Consider the following 14,452-nt stretch of genomic DNA (forward strand, 5'->3'; position numbering starts at 1 on the left):
GTACTTTTTATTGGGAAATATTTTTTTTGACATTGAGCTAGTTTATTGATAGTATTTTTACTCTCGTCTTTACAGACTATTCCATCTTGGAAGACCTAGTCTGGGTAGCACCAGCCCCGGTACCAGTTGGTTAGGGGCAACTACACTCAGGCAATTACTACACGAAGCAGTGACCCTAATATTGTTAATGTTCATTTCAATAATTTAATTGAATTTTTAAAGTGATTTGATTTCTACCTTAAAATTTATCAGGGTTATAGCTTTAACTTGGGTTTTCCTTAAAATTTTTGGAATAGGCATATACTATTATTTAGAGTCCCTTTGACCTCAAAATCAAGATGGCAGATATCTGTGGTCCCCTATTGTATTAAGATTCACTGCATACTATCACTGTACGACTACTATGATGCTGCTAAATTCACAGAGAGACTTTGGTATTCTAAACATGGTCACAGATCCTCTGAAAATAACTCTACTATTATACTTGTCTGTTGAGTTATAATTTGTTTCTCTACAAAGATTTATTCTCTAAATTACAATTATTTGAAAAAATTAGAATTTAAAAACAAGAAGCTGTAAGCCATGAAACATGAAACTTATGGCACGAATTTCTTGCTTAATTTTCAGGAAGTGCTTGAAGAGAAGAGAGTTATCTTCACCCCTTTCACAATATATCAGTCCTAAAGGATTAATTCCATTAACTGACAATACATCACAACTAGCTTCTCCATCATTTGTGAGTAATAGGCTACTTTTTGGTTCCAGAATGATTGTTGAATTTGAGATATCTCTCACTTTTACTATTAAACAGCAAATGTTTTCTTTAAAAAAATAGTCATTTCATGTACTTCCTAATCAAAATTCTTTCCAGAGATATTCACTACTTTGCTTGACTCTACAAATATGTAAACCAAAACTGCTGACTGATCAAGATTTCTGTTTTCTTTATGGGGATATTCGTACTTTGCATGACCCTACTAAAATGTAAACCAAGACTGCTGACTAATCAAGATTTGTTTTCTTTTTGCAGGTCTATTGCACTGAAATTAAGCTGTTGATTCATTATGAATGGAAAGTAGAGATAGCAATTTACCTAATAAATGCACATTGTCAACAACCCTGTATAGCTGATGGTGGTATGGACAATAAATCTGATACAAAGTGGGAGAATCTAAAGAGCAACTGTTTTCGGTGGAAGGAACTTGGTAAATTTCAGCATGCCTATGTAACAGTGGAATGGGACAAAGGGCCTAAAGGCCTGTACATGCATAGTAAATGTTACACCCAGATCAGCAGTATAAAATCACTATATTCAGCAAGCATGGAATCGTAAACGGAAATCTGAACAGGAAGCATCAGCTCGAACATCAACCTCAAGTCAACAACTCCCAGGAATTTGCCCAAAAAGCTTCATTCTAATCCTGGAGTGGTTCATGATAAGAATCTCTGTGTGTGGTATATAAAGAGACCACATAAAGCTAGTAACCCTGGCAAATCTAAACTTTTGCCGCTGTCAACAGAAGATGCATGGAACCAGTTTATCTGTCAGATGAACCTATAAGAGAAATATTGAATACCCTAATCGCATCCATCCCAGACAGCTGAATGGCTTTTGGATTTGAAATTCATTTTCATCATGAATGTTGGCGCAATTACTTAAGCAACCCTCTGAAGAATTGTTTGCCTGATGAAAACACAGAGCATCTGCAAAAGGTTATCTTCAAGAGGCCCAAGCTACCTTCTTTCATCATGTCCGTCAAGTTGTCTTTGAAGATCATGAAATCCGTACACTGCAAGGTCTACTTATGGATTACAAATGCATTACCTCAAATTATGGTTACTATTCCACTGCAAAGTCCAGTTTCTTGAAGGAAATTCTGATCAAGGAATCTGGAGATGACACAGCATTTCATGAACAAAGTCGAAAGAATGTGAGTGAACTGGTATATTACACAAGAGCTGCAGGTTCACATCTTGAGGCTGCAATATCCTCTCTAGGTGAAAGATGATCAGCTGGTGAAGAATGTAGCTGGGTGACTCAAAGATCAGACCATAAAAACAAAAACTGTTCCTTGGCCTCCATACATACATGAGTTAGAAGAAGATGAAGACCTAAGTGATCTCCTCTTGAAGCTCATCACTTGGTTAAAGCACGCCAGTAAGTCTGAAGTCGATGACAAGCCCCAGTCAAATCAATTGCATCTATTTTGACCAGCTACATTACTGGAAGACGTACTGCTAAGTGGTATGACAAAGAGCAGAGAAATGGTAGACATATTACATAAGGATGGCCTGGGAATTAGATACAGTGATGTACTTATGCTTACAGATTTTTGGGCAGTTACCGACCTGAATCATTCAACTGAGTGTCTATATGAACTTTCTGAAGGAACCACTTGCAGTATGTATAGTCGACAATGATGACTTCAAAAGTGACACTTTGACTGGAAGTGGCTAATCACATTGTACAAATGTCATGTTTGTCTAGCTAGAACTGCCTGAGCTAAATCTACCTACCCAAAATGAAGAAAGACTAGTTGCAAATAGCACCTTGCATTCTTATCTCTCTGATAGTCTCAAAGAACTTGGGAGCCAGATGCACAGAGTTGAATCATACTAAACATTCAAGCAAGGTGAACCGCCCATCAGACCAAGGGTAACGGATGAACATCATCTAGACACTGCTCCTCAAAGAATGAGAGGTGTCATCCATGCAATGGTTCAATCTAAGGCAGACGGAACAAGACCAAACCCAAAAGACCAGACTGTACCAGCCCATTCAGGCTTCCAGGCCAAACTGTCACCAGAAACCAAGAAAAGTAAGGTGATTTATCACGACTTATCCTGATCCACCAAGCTGTGGTCAGAGGGGTAGTCAGAAGCGGTTGTAATAGATACTGAGGATACCGATCACTATGTTCAGGTAGTCTATGGGGCTCGGCAAATATCAGGACTCTTGTGCTTGAAACGCAAATCTCAGCTGATAAGTGCTCAGTGTTTGTGAGATGAGGCAATGGCGGAGTCTTTGATCCCTCTTCACATTCTTACTGAATGTAACCATAACTCAGGCTTTTATGGAGTGGGCAAGAAAACTATTGTTGACCATGTAGAAAAATCATCAGAAGCTCACAACCTCCTTAAGAGTTGTGGCACAATCCTCCCAGTCACACAAGAAATCATCAACAACTTACAGAAATTTGTTATCCGGTACATCTATCGTGCCACTAAACGCACGATACTGACAGAGGTAACAGCAGCAAAGTGGTCAGCACTCAAGAAAAAGATCATCAGACTGGTACCTGACTCTGACAGTCTACTAACACACTTAGAGCGCACCAATCACCTCAAATATTTGCAGAACTTCCAGCTTCAGAATCATCCATCACCAACTGGCCATGGATGGCAACTTGTAAATGGCTTACGCCTACCAGTACGCTATACCAAAGCTACACTTCCACCATCCCTGGAACTTCCAACAACTCAAAGTCATCTATAAATGGAGAGCAGTGATGAAGACAGTGGAAATGAATCTGACAGCTGTGCATCATATTTTTCCTGCAGTGACAGGGAATCTTAATACAATACAGGACTGCAGACGTCTGCCATTTTGATTTTGAGGTCAAGGGGACTCTGAATCATGATATGAGCCATCCCATTGTGTTTCTGACCAAAATTAGTGGGGATTGACACCTAAATTGTCATTTTTGGCCATCCACTTCAAGAAATAGAACTTTACCAGTTTTCTAAGATGACAGTGGCAGCCATTACAAAAAAACGTCTAAAATAACTTTCCCGCCATTTTGTTACGGTATGTGGGAGATAATTTTTTTTAGTACTGTATCACATGTCCTTGTTAAATCCACTGAGAAAAATGTGTACAGTATCCTAAACACGGTCACAGAACCCTTGAAAATGACTCTTACTATATGGATTTTCTCCATTGCTAATATTTTAAGCATTGTGATTTAACTTCATGGGAAAATAATTCTCCATATTTCTTGCAAATAAGTCTCATACGGCTAACACTTCTCAGAAAATGCTTTCACATATACAGTAGAACTTTGGTTCTCAACGCTATCAGAATTAGAACTCGACATAATTGGATTTCGACACAAAATTTCAAGTAAATTTTGCTTTGGAGCTCGAACAAAAAACTGGAATCCAACCCGATAACCCATGTGATTTTTGTGAACAAAGTGTTTCGTGTTTCAGTCTGTTGGTGCTAGTTGGCGTTGTTCCCAGGCGTTATTTAAACCCCACTCAGCTGTGCTTCAGTGTTTTGATCTATTTCCTTAGTTTTTGTGGCTTTTTGTACTGTATTTTGATAAAAACATGGGTCCCAATTAGAAAAAATTACAGTAAACCCCACAGATTCGCAGGCCTCAGATTTGCGGGCTTCTCTATGGAACATATACAGGCATTATTCGTGGAAAATTCGTTGATTTGCTGTATTTTTCACTGAGAAATATTCACAAATTTATATAATTTTTATATTTTCAAGACTAAATGCACTTTTTGTGATAAAACTATTAAAACACTCAGGTATAAGCATTTTTAGTTTTTTTTTTGTGTTTGAACTACTGTGTCAAAATAAAGTGTTTTAGAAGGGTTTTCACCATTCGCCGATTTGAGCTATTCGCAGGGAGGTCTGGTACACATCCCCCACGAATTGGGGGGGGGTTATTGTATTAAAAAGTATGAAAGAGGCATTCCTGTGACTGATCTAGTATTTCAGCTTAAGCTACCGAGACCCATCAATACATTACAGTAATACACTGTTGCTAAGGGGGTTATGAGTTTGACAAAACAGAGGCCTCCCATAATAGATGAAATAGAAAAATTGTTGCTAGTATGGATAAACAAAAAACAGATTGCTGGTGGTAGTGTTTTGGAGGCAGTACCGTATTTGCTATCGTGGAAGACGCACCCTCGCATATAGAAAGAAATTTTAAAGTGATATACATGTATATAGAAAGAAATTTTAAAGTGATTTTGTAGGGAAAAAATATATGATTCTGTGCATGAAATACAATAAGGTACACAATCCTTTACCCAAAACTCTAAAAACCGAAAGCTCTAGAAACCGAAAATAATTTGAGAGTACTGCGTCAGTTCATAAGGTTGGTGGTTTGGCGTGCTAACAGCTGACCCCGAGTCATTTGGGTGTGTGCTGCCAATCAAATTATTTTTCTTACAAAATCCCAAGAACTGACTTTAGAAGATCGCAAGATTTAAACAAAAAAATCGCAAGCTAATAAACTAATTGTACATCTGCCAAGCCTTAGAGTCCTAAGTAATCTCTCTCTCTCTGTGGGAAAGATACTGCCAAGTCTCTAACCAACAGGCATTATTAGCACATCTGCACCCAGTGTGTATGAACCAACAATTTGCACTCAAAGCAATGAGAAGGAATTCATTCTATTCTTCATGTAATCAGTAAAATACATACACTAATAAAAACCATGTACTGTATTTAAAACACACCCACTTACGTCATCAACAGCTTCACATGCGAAAATGGTTCTTTCTCAGACAGAACCTAATTGGCTGGCTGGTTGCCATGGTGAGCTGTTAGCCAATGACAGCCCTCTACTTCTGTTCAATTTATAGACATTCCAATCACAAATTGTGTGTACAGCACTAAGTTTGAACGTTGCCATGGTCGTGATTATTCGACTGCTAATGGCAAAAATTAATCAGTAGAGTAATTTGTTTTAAATAATTATTTCTTCGTGAAAACAATAATCTTAACTTTAATATAGTGGCATGAAAAATCCCATACAGTCTGTCATAGTGATGTATCATCACTTGGGAATCCTGTTCTGGACTGTCCTCAATTTTACGACTGCAAACTGTTGACGACAATAGTAACAATAAAGAACAACCCTCTCCAAGACTGATATGATGAAATGTATTTTATACAGTAAACCCCCCTTTTTGCGGTCTCAATATTCGCTGGTTTCTCTGTGGTACATATCTACCCATTATTCGCAGAAAATCCACCCCTTCGCGGTATTTTTCACAGAGAAATATTCACTAATTACTGTATTTTCATATTTTAATGACTAAATGTACTGTTTGTGATAAAACTATTAAAATACTCAGGTATACGCATTTTTAGAGGGCTTTTTTTTTGGTGTTTAAACTATCAAAATAGGCAGTTCTAAAGCTAGCCATATACCTGCAGATTTGATCGCTCATGACCAACAGATATGGAATGCGAGAGATGAAATCTGCCGCTCTACTCGCCACTAACTGCGCAGACTAAATCGCTCAGATATCCAACTCCACCTCCAGTGTGTGTTCAGCAGTCGTGGCAGGCGTACGTGGGCAAACCAACCAGAAAAGTCATGGACGATGAGAAAAAAGCATTAGCAACCTTGGTGATATGTAGTGCTATGAAGTCCAGAAAGCGGAAACGATCGTGTTGGACAAAGAAATGGCTTCAAAGAAGAGATGAATTTTCTCATATGACACTTCTAAAAGAATTGAAAGAAAATAACCCAGATGATTTTAGAAATTATTTGCGAATGTCAGATGAGGTATTCCAAGAAATACATGCCACTATTGCCCCCTTCATACAAAAGCAGGATACGATGCTCAGAAAGGCAATCAGTTCCGAACAAAGATTAATAGCAACCTTGAGATTCCTGGCAACTGGGAGGTCTTTGGAGGATCTTAAATTTTCAACTGCTATTTCTGCACAGTCTCTGGGAAACATCATACCTGAAACCTGCAGAGCTTTATGGCATGCCCTACGAGACCAGTATATGAAGGTATGTTCCAAATTATATTAAAACAATGTATTTTTCTGTGTATTTATGAATGCATACAAAAATTGGTAAACCTCTCATGACATGTTGTCATCTCACAAATAATAATAATATTAATGGCTCTACCTATACCTAATGGCATGTATAACATTTAAGAAAATAGAAAGAAATCACCTAATTAACAATTATTCCTTTATCCAGTACAAAAACAAATATAATATCAACGGCTTTTTAAATGGCATGTATACCATTTAAGAAAATAGAAAGAAATAACCTAATTTACAATTTATCCTTTATCCAGTTCAAAAACAAATGGATGTAATGTTATTCTTGTATCCATGTCTCATAGAGTTTTTGTGACACATTACATGTTAGTATAGGAAACATCGCTATCACTACAGTCGGAGGGTGATGGTGACGGTGATGGTTGGTACGGTGATGGTTGGTAGTCAGGCGTACTGTTTGTGTAATATCCACTGTTGTAATAGTCAGGTTTATATACTGTATGATGCTGTCCATCAACAAGCTTATTCAACTGTGCCTGACATATTATGTCTGATATCTTCTGTTTCGCAAGAACACGTTGGTTCTCATTCAGTTCTCTTAGCTCTGTAGCAATGTAACGACCAAATGAATCACATGAGTCGTCTGGTTTCTTAAGAACAGACATAGCCTCTTCTACAAGGTTATCTACTTGGCACACCTTACATTTTAGCCCTTTGCATGATGGAGGCTTCATAGGTATGGATGAATTCGTACTGCAACTCGGCTGCGCCACTTGGCCATTCTGTAGAGAAATAAAAAATTGATTAATTTTCAAGATATATGTATAACGTAAGGTATCGATTTATATGAAAGCATCTGTTATCTTGCACTTGAATAGAACCGAATAATATATGTATCCAATAAATATTCAGATTTTTCTTATTTTGCTGACTGCTTTATATTATAAATATAATACGCTTTTTGTAAGCAATATTGTTTTCGGGCCAAAACGTATTATTTGAGATGTTAGGTTGGAATTAAGTCACGCACGTAGATGTTAATGCAAATATTTCTATTTCTTTTTTTTTTTTCTCAGTTTCTTCTTCGACTGAAAATGAGTGGCTGGCGGTTGCTGCTGATTTTGAAGGCTACTGAATTTCCCAAACTGTGGAGGAGCAATCGACGGGAAACGTGAGGGATTATTTCCCTGCAGGAAGTGGATCCTACTATCATAACTACAAAGGGTTCAAAAGCGTCATCTTAATGGCTATTGTAAATGCAAATTACGAGTTCATGATGGTGGATGTCGGAAGAAATGGAAGAATGTCAGATGGTGGAGTTTTCCAAACTACAACTTTCTGTAAAAAACTCCATCGGCATGAACTCAATCTGCCATCAGCAGACATGAACAAAGAAGGTTTGAATTTTGTCTTCCTCGGAGACGATGCGTTTGCTTTACACGAGAATCTATTGAAACCATTTGCTCTTAGAGATCTAACTATAGAGAAACGAATATTCAATTATAGAGTTTCCAGAGCAAGACGGGTCGTAGAAAATGCGTTTGGCATTTTAGCAAACCGTTTTAAATCTTCACACAACAATCAATATGAGTCCAAACAAAATAGACGTTGTTGTGCTAGCTTGTTGTATTTTACATAATGTATTATAAAAAAATTAAAGGTGGTTATTCACCAACCTACTATAGTTGATCGAGAAGATATTGAGAGTCGGCAATTGATCCCAGGTTCTTGGAGAAACGAAGAACAACAACTCACCCCCTCTTCAAGCCAACCTAAATAATACAGGCAAGCTGGCGCAAACAGAATAGAGACAAGTATGTTACCTACTTCAATACTACTGGAGCTGTGCCTTGGCAGAACGATATGGCCTGAAATGGTACTATTAATGCTGATCACTTTGCTTACTATTTATTTTACTGTTTAACTTTAGTTTAAACTTGAGGCGTACATTTCTTAGATTTCTGTAATACAATATTTGAGTTCTGACAAATTTACAGTAATGTTTACAATGACCTACATTCATTTGTACATGTATGTATTAAATAAAACGTTTCAGTTATTATAACATTTCACTTACCTCAACTTCAACATCCGGTTGGTCACATTGATTATCTTCCGGTGTCGGTTGTTCATCGTGGTCCGCACTGTCAATGCTACAGAATGATTCACGTGGCTCTTCATGATCACCAGTAAACGCCAGTAATTTGTAATACCAAAGTTTTGGCACATATATCTCATTAGCACCAGCACCTGATTTCGTAGATTTTCTAACTTTTGCATGTTCTTTTCTAAAAGCATTCCTCAAGTTTGCTATTTTCTTCTTTACAAAAGATACATCACAGTCAGGGTTTACTGTTTGACAAAAAGTTAAAAGACTTTTGTAGGCTGAATCTCGTTTGTCACGATTTGAATACTTGGGATTTTACTTGCCATAAGCACGTATGTGTTTTATAGATTTCAATGAATTCTGTTATTAAATCTGTATTCATAAAACGAGCGTCAGATACACAAACCATGGTGACACCGCTCAGGGCACAACCTATCTCTCCTGCTGTCAGCCACACACTGACTATTCAACCTGTGGAAGGAAAGAACTCTCGCATTTATCCATAGACTCAGCGATAAAATCTGTACAGGGGTAAAACTTCCAACATGATGGAAGATCAAAATGAGCAATTTGATGTGCGAGGTTTTATCTTTATCGCCCCATACACAGGCAGATATTTAGGAGATTTGGTCCGTAGCGATCAAATCTGCTGAAACTGAGCGATCAAATCTGCAGGTGTATGGCTAACTTAAGTGTTTTTAAGAGGGATTTTAAGTATTCACGGATTTTCAGTATTCGCAGGGGGGTGCGGTACACATCCCCCCGCAAATATGGGGGGTTTACTGTAGTCTTACTTATCTTTAAAATTTACAAATTGAATTACAATTATTTTGATCATGTATATTTTTGCATTTTACAAAATGTTTTTGCTGAAAAAATGTGTTATTGTACATATGGTCTTAGTTGTCCCACTATTTTATTGTTGATGAGCTTAATTATCTCACATTCATTTAACAATATATTAATATAAATAATAATAACTATAATGAATAAATAACTATTATGAAAAAACATGAAAAAAGGGAAAAATGTTTTTAATGCAGTAGTGATGTTTGATTATGCTCCTGATCCCACTGTTCCGATATCCAAACAATTCCAAAACCAAAACACATCTGGCCGCGAGGATTTAAAATAAAGGATTGTGGTCCTTATTGTGAGAGTAATATACATACAGTACAGTATTCCAGTCGACTCTACAGTAAACTCCCCGTATTCACAGGGAGATGCATACCACACCCTCCGCGAACAGCTAAAATCCACGAATACTTAGAACCCCTCTAAAAACACTTAGAACTACCTATTTTGATAGTTTACACAAAAAAAAAAAAAAAAAAAACCCTCAAAAATGCTTATACCTGAGTATTTCAATAGTTTTATCACAAAAAGTGCATTTAGTCATGAAAATTGTATGAAAATACAGTAATTATTACTGTAAATATTTCTCAGTAAAAAATACCATGAACGGGCGAATTTTCCAAGAATAATGGGACTATACATTCCACAGAGAAATCCGCGAATACGTGAATCAGCGAATAGTCAGACCGCGAATACGAGGGGTTTGCTGTATATGAAATTTACCACTCATGGCATATGGCTGAAAGGCAAACTGCTGATGTATCTAAACAACTTTTCCTAAGCTTGTGATGAGACATAATATGGCTTGTTTTCAATATTTCATTAATTTACTTGTAATAATTAGGCTTGTTTTTCAATGTTTTATTATTAGCAACAATTTTTGTGCCTACCCAGTGCAGTACAGAACCTAGCCTAGCTTAGCCTATGGCGCCCAGTCTCCCATCGGTAATACAGTCGCATTGGGTATAAGCACAGCAGTGTTTGGATACAGTATACATTTAAAAATAAAAAAGTGCATCTAATATGGTATGTTATTTAGCTCTGAACTTATTTAATTGTAATTTATGTGTAATGTTATGTATAAAAAGGCAAGGTTAGGGTAATAACTGGTGGTCAAGAACAGATTAATCTGTTTTCAGTTATTTCTTATGGAAAAAATCAATTCGGATCATGACTGAATCGCATCTCGACGCTCATTCTGGAAAGGATTAGCGGTGAGGTCTGGGGTTCTACTGTATATGAATCCCTCATATGATGTCTGAGAATACTTTTGAAGAAAATGCTTCCCCTATTCCTCACATGTGAATGGCTTCTTTCCAGTGTGAATACTGGTATGGCTTCTAAGATAACTTTTTGAAGAAAATCCTTTTCCACATTTTGTACATGGGAATGGCTTTTCTCTTGTATGAGTCCTCACATGATATGCAAGAAGAAATTTTTGAGAAAATGCTTTCCCAGAATCCTGACATATGAATGGCTTCTCTCCAGTGTGACCCGTCATATGATGTCTCCGACTAGTTTTCCATGAAAATGCTTTCCCACATTCTACACATGTGAATGGCTTCTCTTCAGTGTGAATCCTCAAATGCTGTTCTAGATACCTTTTCGAAGAAAATTCTTTCCCACATTTCATGCATGTGAAGGGCATCTCTGCAGTATGAATTCTCACATGTCTTGCAAGATCTCTTTCAGAAAATACTTTCCCACAATCTTGGCAAGGGAATAGTTTCTCTTCAATATGAATCCTCATATGGTGTCTGAGAATGCTTTTTAAAGAAAAGGCTTTCCCAAAGTCCTTGCAAATGAATGGCTTCTCTCCAATATGAATACTCATATGATCTTTAAAAGACCTATGGAGAGAAAATGCTTTCCCACATTCCTTGTACAAGAAAGGCTTCTCTCCAGTGTGACCCCTCACATGACGTCTGAGGTTACTCTTTGAAGAAAATGCTTTCCCACAATCCTCACAAATGAATGGCTTTTCTCCACTGTGAAGCCTCATATGATATTTGAAAGAGCTATGGAAAGAAAACGCTTTTCCACACTCTTGGCATGCAAATGGCTTCTCTCCAGTGTGACCCCTCATGTGACGTCTGAGAATACTTTTCAAAGAAAATCCTCTTCCACAGTCCTCACATGAGAATGGCATCTCTCCAGTGTGTGTCTTCACATGACTTACAAGAATCAATTTTGTAGAAAATACTTTCCCACAATCCTGGCATGTGAGCGGCATCTCTTCAGCGTGAACCCTCATGTGACCTTTCAAAGAGCCATGGAAAGAAAATGCCTTCCCACATTCCCTGCACGTAAACGGCTTCTCTCCAGTGTGAATCCTCATGTGTCCTTTCAAAGACTTACTGAGAGAAAACATTTTCCCACATTCTGTGCATGTGAATGGCTTTTCTCCAGTGTGAATCCTCATGTGACCTTTCAAGGAACTTTGAACAGAAAATGATCTCCCACATTCCTTGCATGAAAATGGCTTCTCTCCAGTGTGAATCCTCATGTGAACTTTCAAATAAGTATGAAAAGAAAATAGTTTTCCACACTGCTTGCATGTGAATGGTTTTTCTCCAGTGTGAATCCTCATGTGACCTTTCAGAGAACTATGAACAGAAAATCCTTTTCCACATTCCTTACATGTGAACGGCTTCTCTCCAGTGTGAATCCTCATGTGAACTGTGAGACAATCTTTCCTTGCAAATGCTTCACCGCATTCATTGCATGTAAGTCGCCTCTCTCTAGTGCAAAACTTCCTATGAAGTGTCATATAATTATTATCAGAAAATAATTTCTCACATTTAATAGGCCTCTTGTTTTTCCCTTTCTTCATTTCCTTTTGGCACTCCAGTAAGCCTTCACCATGCACGGAGGATTCATTTTTACAGGAATACATATCATCACCATCACATCTGTAGCATACCTCTGGCTCTGTTTTTACTTCCATGACTTGATCTAACGACAAAGAGCTATCATCAATGATGGCACTAGAGCTAACCAAATCCCCATCTTCATGACTGGCTAGTGGGAGTGATAAAAGGTCTTCATATTTGCTTTCCAAAAAATATTCTAAGGAAAGATCTGAATTCATTTTATCCTTACTAGTCCTTCAATGTTATTAGATTTACCTTTCTCTTAATACATTTATTCCTAAAATTAAATCTACTTCATAACCCCGGAACCATAGTGTGCTACTTCATTTGCAGAGCTTCAGCATCAATTTTCAAAAGGTTCCATGTTCTCACACTTGCCATTACCAGAATTCTTTTTTCATTTCAATCAAAATGAACTGCTGAGAGGCTTTCCTGCAAGTATTATTGACGTCAGTGCTTACCAGTTTAAAATACATTAACTTGAAGTATGCTGCACCACTGAATCCCAAGCAACAAGAAATTTCCCGAGTATAGTCCTTCCAGCAACCAAAATTATTCTGCAGCAAACCAAAGGTTTGATTTTTTTTTAAATGAGTACATAATAACATGCAATGACAGAAAATACTGCTCTTACATTAAGTGTGGTAAATGGAACATATCATACACAAAACTGAGAACACGATCTTACAATAAGTACAATAACACTGTTTTCTATGAGTATACCTACATTTCATTGCTACACCATAAATATAATATTCAAAACTGATTTCATCTTTTCTTAATGGAAGTTATCAGGTAATAGTAAATTAATTTAGTCTATTATTTTAGCAGGTTATGGTCACTTACACTGGCACTCATCCACTTCCAAAGTCTTGATGAAAAGTTGATGATGTTTATTTGTGGAGAACAAGTCTGAAACAAGATGATGCAATGTACAATTTGACAATAATGCAGCAATAAAAAAAGAATTAAAATTAATAAATAAAAGTTTCAAAGCATGCTTAACTATAACCAAATACTGATACTATTCAACTCAGTATTGCACTAAAAAAAAAAAACTATCCTTCACAAAACAATAACAGTGCAAATTTTTAAAGTAATTTGTATTTTTCCTAACATACAAACCTGAAGGCTTTTACATAGGATTTAGCTTGTGGAATCAAGCTGGAATGACCATCTAACTTTCAGACAAGATCATTAACTACTGACAGTAGGGAGGAAGCCCCGCCCACTCGTTGGTCTGCACTCCACTTTGCCCTTTGACCCAGGTATCAGGAGGAGGGGTGGCTGAGGTGGGCCGTAAATGTAGACCTTCAGGTTTTTACGAGGAAAAATACAAATTACTTTAAAAGCTTGCAATTTGTTCCTGCACAAATACAAACCTTCAGTCTTTAAATAGGAGACTTACCCACTGGAGGGTGGAGTGGGTAAATCCCTGAACCAACCGGTTGGTTCTACCCACCCAGGAATACCTTCCTGGTCTGGAAGAGCTGAGGAAGGAATCCCGCACCTCAAGCTTGTTGGACATTTGGGATGTTGCAACTGCTAAGACTTCTGGGCTTAAAGTAATGAACTGCGTCATTACTTTGAAAAATGGTTTGGAAGAACCCAAGAGTTACCGCGACAATAAAACTTGCTAATAAGACCAACGGGTTTGTTATATTGTCTACCCCTCTCTCCCCTTGTCTAGAGAAGGGGGAGGGGAATGCATCCAAACCTTCTACATAGGATGAAGAACAGGATGCCCTCATCATGTAGTCACCTGCAAACCTGTCTGTCCAGCACATGATGGATCGCTGCCTGTCTCTCTGCCTAAGAGAGAGACAAGTAAAAGAAAGA

At 37.5% G+C, this 14,452-nt stretch overlaps 2 protein-coding genes across 9 annotated transcripts in view; both read right to left on the reverse strand.

Moving 5' to 3' along the window:
- Nucleotides 1-6,802: 6,802 nt before the first annotated feature.
- Nucleotides 6,803-14,452, reverse strand: part of LOC136829720 (uncharacterized) — a 188,682-nt gene continuing 181,032 nt past the window's right edge. For 5 of the 8 annotated variants that reach the window (XR_010850458.1, XR_010850461.1, XR_010850457.1 and 2 more), the window contains 2 exons: nt 13,460-13,525; nt 9,072-9,356 (listed from right to left, as the gene is read on the reverse strand). Coding sequence is in view for 3 of the 8 variants with exons in the window: in XM_067088520.1 (XP_066944621.1) it covers nt 7,138-7,560; nt 13,460-13,525 (489 nt within the window). In the remaining 5 variants the exon portion in view is untranslated. Of the gene's footprint in view, nt 7,561-9,071; nt 9,357-13,459; nt 13,526-14,452 lie in introns of those variants that run through there. The other 3 variants (XM_067088520.1, XM_067088523.1, XM_067088521.1) reach the window with 2 other exon arrangements.
- LOC136829719 (zinc finger protein 160-like) lies at nt 9,365-13,445 on the reverse strand. The gene has a single exon (XM_067088519.1). It carries the CDS (start codon nt 12,829-12,831, stop codon nt 11,029-11,031), a length of 1,803 nt encoding a protein of 600 aa, XP_066944620.1. The 5' UTR covers nt 12,832-13,445; the 3' UTR covers nt 9,365-11,028.

The sequence above is a fragment of the Macrobrachium rosenbergii genome, chromosome 45 (assembly GCF_040412425.1).
Source record: "Macrobrachium rosenbergii isolate ZJJX-2024 chromosome 45, ASM4041242v1, whole genome shotgun sequence".
Classification (NCBI taxonomy): domain Eukaryota; kingdom Metazoa; phylum Arthropoda; class Malacostraca; order Decapoda; family Palaemonidae; genus Macrobrachium; species Macrobrachium rosenbergii.